The following is a 5,199-nucleotide window of genomic DNA, read 5'->3' as shown; positions in this document are numbered from 1 at the left end:
TGGAAAATAAAAAATTTCCACAGGCCATCAAAAAACGCCAGTTTCTTCAAATCCATGGCTTCAAAAAGATAGAAAAGACCTAACTTTTGAGTTTAATCACCGTGGTGTCATCTGCAAACTTGATGATGGATCCATACCTAGGTCTGCAGTTGTGGGTGAAAAGAGAGTAGAGGAACGGGCTCAGCACATGGAGTGCCAGTGTTGAGTGTGATGGTGGTAGAGCAGTTATGGCTGACCTAACATGCTGGGGTCTGTTGGTCAGAAAGTCTATGATCCAGTTACAGAGGGAGTTGCTGATTCCAAGGGCCACAAGTTTGGTCAGCTTAGAGGGAATAACTTTATTGAATGCTGAGCTGAAGTCAACCAACAGCATTCTTGCATAAGTATTCTTGTTGTCCAGGTGGGAGAGTACCACAGTGAAGTCCTGTGGATAAAGCATCCTTTGTACTCCTATTGCTTCGATAGGCCAACAGTGAGGATCCAGCGTGGGGGGCAAGCATGTCTTGAGGTGTGCCAGGACCAGTCACTCAAAGCACTTCATAACTATGGGCGTGAGTGCTACAGGGTGATAGTGGTTCAGGCATGTTGGTGACGAGTGTGGTCTTGAAGCCCGCTGGTGCTACTGCCTGGGCAAGCGACAGGTTTAAGATGTCTGTGAGGACCCCTGCAAGCTGCTCAGCACATGCTCAAAGCACACTTCCAGGAATGCTGTCAGGGCCAGCAGCTTTGCAAGGGTTGATACTAGAGATGGCACGATACCACTTTTTTATGTCCGATACCGATATCATAAATTTGGATATCTGCCGATACCGATATGAATCCAATATAGTGTGTTTTTTAATCAATAAAACTGTTTTTTTAATATCTTGCTGCATTTTGTATACGTTCATACTCAAGTTTAAATAAACAATAACACTAAAGCTATTCTGTTATACCTATATGTAAAAAATACACTGCACCCAAAATATTTCATAGTTCAGCAATACAGATCAATCTAATAAACTTAAACCTACTCCATCCTCCCTATTCTGGTATTTTAAAGAGTACTTAGCAGAAATATTAAGCAACCTAACTAATAGGGTTGCAAACTCCCAGCAAAAAAAAAATAGTGAACCACCCCCCACCCTCCACCTCATGATGCTTAATCGATGTAATCAACTTTAATTTGATGCAGGGTGAAAAAAAATGCACAGAATTAAATTATTTTTCAAGAATAATTAAATATTCAACATCTTTCTTCAACAGAATTGCAGACTGCACAGATTGCAGAACTTACACACTTGCTTTACTTCTCTCTGGGATAACTTCCTCGGAGATGAAATGCTGGTTTGGTAGCGAGGCTACAAATACACACAGCCGCTTTATCACATGAGCGCACTGCTCCGACGTGCTACGGTTATGAGCTGGGTTACGCCGTGTCGCAAGTTTTGTGAGGTGTTTTTTTTTATATTTAATGTATCGGATTACATTTTTAATTTCTCACCGATATCCGATCCAGTAATTTACGTCAGTATCGGACCGATACCGATACGTAATATCGGATCGGTCCATCTCTAGTTGATACTGCTCAGTGCATTATAGACGTGCATTATGGTGAGAATGACGTTATGGCAGTCATCAAGGGTAGGGTTTAGGCAGACTTTTCCTTGTTGCCCTTTACAAAACGAGTGTAGAAGTCATTTAGCTCATTGAGGAAGGACACATTCATGGCTGTCTATGTGGAATTGCTAGGCTTGTGGCCAGAGATGACCTGGATGCGCAGCCACATGCATCGTGGGTCAGTGTGGACAAAGTCTTCCTCCACCTTCAGCTTGTAGCTGTGCTTGGCCTCTTTGATGCACCTCTCCAGATCTGCCCTGGACATACTGTAGGCCTGAGCGTCTCCTGATCTGAAGGCATTGTTATGTGCATTTTTTAAAAACTTTTTTTCTTTTGATTTGGCGATCATTTTGGCTGTGTTATAGCTTGTGGCACGGATTTTAGTAGGAAATCTTCTTTTCAGTCCAAGTTTTGAAATCTGGGGTCTTTCACATGCCATCCATACTGTTTTAACACCTTTGTAAAAAATGTACATGCATAAAATCTTAGGGGTGTCAAATTATCGCGTTAATTGCGATTAATTAATTACAATGCTATTTAGCGCGTTATGTTTTTTAATCTCGTTAATCTAATTTTTAATCTCTTGACGTCATTGATTTTGTATGAGAGTTGCTATGTTATAAAATCCGTTTTTATGTGCTGGGCTCCTTGTGCTTGACTTGTTGGGGGTGGAGTCACGTCGTGAGGTCAAGGTGAGAAGTGGTGATTAGCTTACAGTGTGGATATGGAGGCGCATCTGAGAGTTGTTGGCCCAATGAACGGGAAATTTGTATTTCATAAACGCCCCGACGGCACCATTGACAAAGGTAAAGTGGTCTGCCTAGAGTGTAAGAAGGAGTTTGCTTACCACCGAAGCAGCTCAAGTTTGGCCTATCACCTCAACGCAAAGCACCCAGCCGCGAGTGCAGCAACAGCTAGCAGTGAAGACGTTAGCAATATAGCAAGCCAGAGCAAAGCTTTTCGCCAAACAAAACTAGAGAATACCCCTCGTATGAGCAAGTCTGCGACCGACAGGCTGACTAATGTTATTGCCAAGTGGATAGCGATGAACTGTAGGCCGATAAATATAGTAGAGGACGAAGGATTGACAGAGGTGTTGCAAATTGCGTCCAATGACCCGTCATACAAGCCGCCGTGCAGGACTACAGTAACGACCAAAATCAGCAAAATGTACGACGGCGAAAAGAAAAACAAACTTGAGATTTTGGCGGAGGATTCTCCCAACTGTGTTGCTATAACCGGAGATCACTGGACCTCAGCTGGCAACCACAGCTATTTTGGGGTGACTGGACACTTTATTGATAGTGAGTGGAACCTCAACTCATTTGCACTGACCGTCATGAGAACAGAAACCAGGCACTTTGCTGATAAATGCGCCGAACAGTTCCTCAAGGTAGCAAATGACTGGGGTATTGAAAACAAGATATCCACCATTGGCACAGACAGCGCAGCAAACATGCTGGCTGCTATGAGAGCACTTCCATATGAGCACATCGCCTGCAATGCTCACATTCTCCAGAGGACCATCACGGTATGTCTCGATAGCAGTGGTTTTGTCGGTGTACTGGCAAAGTGCCGCAAGATTGTTGGTCATTTTAAACAAAGCCCTGCGAGTACCACAGAACTTAACCAACAACAAGTAGCACTCGGAAAGAAGAGCGATCAACTTATACAGGATGTACCCACCAGGTGGAACTCGACTCTCGCAATGGTCTCACGCCTCCTATGTAACCGAGAGGCTGTCCAGGCTACGTTGGACCAACAGAACCACAGGTTGGTCTTGCCAACCGAAGCTGAGTGGGCGAAACTGCAGAGGCTGGAGCTCCTGCTTGAACCATGCAAGTAAGTTCAAATAAACACCTTCCCATTTTAATTATATAAACTACTGTTACATGTGTAAAATCAAAATTAATGAACATAACAAGGAACTTTTAAGGACAATTAAATTGGGAATCAGTTACACTTTGATTTAAATGAATCCAGCTAGGTTTATTTAGCAAACCTCTCCACCTCTGCAGGTATGTGACAGAGCTGCTGGGTGGTGAGGCCTACGTCTCTTGCTCTGTAGTGCTGCCTGCTTTTCGCCATCTGTACCGTGTCATGGACATTACTGATGATGATCCTGCCTACGTGGTGAAGTTCAAGAATGCCTTCCAGAAGGATCTGGCAGCACGACGAGCTAATGGCAACGAGATATGGTTCGAGGTGGCCACAGCATTGGATCCACGGTTTAAGGATTTGAAATGTCTTCCAAGAGAAAAGAGGGAACAGGTAGGACAATAAGGTTAAGCTGGACTAATGAGTCCAATTCATTATCAAATCAAACTTTTATTTATTATATGGAACACAAAGTTCTTTACAAGATTAAATAAAATAAAAAAAAAGCACTTAGTTTTAATCACAATCATTCATTCATTCAGGTGTGGACCATTCTGGAGAATATGCTCCAGGCAGCAGAGCCCAGAAGAGCAGATAGTCTCCAGCACTCCACAGAGGATGATGGACCAGCTCAGAAGAAGAGGAGGAGCGAACTCCTTCTGGGGTCTGACTCTGACTCAGAAGATGGAATTGAGTCTGGAGAGCTGCAGCGCTACAGAGCAGAACCCAGCATCAGTATTGATGACTGTCCCCTGCAGTGGTGGTATGCTCACTCAGGAGTCTATGAAAAGCTGTCAGTCCTAGCACAAAAGTACCTGGCCTCCCCAGCTACCTCTGTACCCTGTGAGAGACTCTTTAGCCTTGCAGGCCACATAGTGCAAAAGAAAAGGGCAGCCTTGCTTCCAGAAAATGTTACCAGGCTGGTGTGTCTTAGCGACTGGCTGAGGAAGAAGAAATGAGACACATGTGGTCAGCATAGCTGCTGTGTCATTTGTAGCCTACTAGAATAGATTGCTTGATGTTCAGCACTTTTTTTTGTGATGGAAGAATACTTTGATGTGCTAACTTGCAGCACTGCAATGTCAGTTTTATTTTTCATTATCTGAAGCAGAGGAATTTCAGTGCTGTATTGCTCAGAAAAGAGCAACTCTGATGTGCTAACTTGCAGCACTTAATTTATTTGATTTTATTTGTATTTATTTTTCCACTTATTTTACAAAAGAATACAACAGTATGTAAATGGTTGCATCTGTTTAACGTTTGTTAAACAATAAATGACTTTATAAAGTCACTTTCTTTGTTATATATCAGTCTTTTGGTCTGCCACAATAAGTTGAGGGCTTTCCTCAGCTATTTTTAGGTGAGATTAAAAAAGAGATTAATTAGATCAATTAATTAAAAATCATAATTAATTAATCTCTATTTTTTTTTAATCTCTTGACAGCACTATAAAATCTGCCATGAAATCCCCCCTCTCTCTCTCTCTCTCTCCCTCACACACACACACACACCTTTTCTCATTCAAAGCCTGGATATTTTCATTTTGGGGCGACCATGGCTCAGGGGATCGGGAAGCTCATCTGTAACCGGAAGTTTGCCAGTTCGATCCCCCTGCTCTCTCTGTCCTTGGGCAAGACACTTTACCCTACCGCCGACTGGTGATGGCCAGAGGGGCCGATGGCTCAATATGGCAGCCTCGCTTCTGTCAGTCTGCCCCAGGGC

The 5,199-nt window shown here is 43.2% G+C and overlaps 1 protein-coding gene across 1 annotated transcript; it reads left to right on the top strand.

The window, feature by feature from the left end:
* Positions 1–2,086: 2,086 nt before the first annotated feature.
* LOC109198419 (zinc finger BED domain-containing protein 1-like) lies at positions 2,087–4,768 on the top strand. Its single transcript, XM_019353858.1, has 3 exons — positions 2,087–3,441; positions 3,618–3,870; positions 4,020–4,768. Exons 1-3 carry the CDS (start codon positions 2,324–2,326, stop codon positions 4,434–4,436), a joined length of 1,788 nt encoding a protein of 595 aa, XP_019209403.1. The 5' UTR covers positions 2,087–2,323; the 3' UTR covers positions 4,437–4,768.
* The last annotated feature ends 431 nt before the right edge of the window (positions 4,769–5,199 follow it).

Source organism: Oreochromis niloticus, linkage group LG3, assembly GCF_001858045.2.
Source record: "Oreochromis niloticus isolate F11D_XX linkage group LG3, O_niloticus_UMD_NMBU, whole genome shotgun sequence".
NCBI classification, from domain to species: domain Eukaryota; kingdom Metazoa; phylum Chordata; class Actinopteri; order Cichliformes; family Cichlidae; genus Oreochromis; species Oreochromis niloticus.
This window is presented reverse-complemented; position numbering and strand designations above follow the sequence as displayed.

Bases quoted from the DNA above. Each gene is read 5' to 3' on its own strand.
- LOC109198419 (XM_019353858.1), top strand. From the start codon at position 2,324: ATGGAGGCGCATCTGAGAGTTGTTGGCCCAATGAACGGGAAATTTGTA. The intron at 3,442-3,617 runs GTAAGTTCAAAT...CCACCTCTGCAG, and splicing joins CTCCTGCTTGAACCATGCAA to GTATGTGACAGAGCTGCTGG. The intron at 3,871-4,019 runs GTAGGACAATAA...TCATTCATTCAG, and splicing joins CAAGAGAAAAGAGGGAACAG to GTGTGGACCATTCTGGAGAA.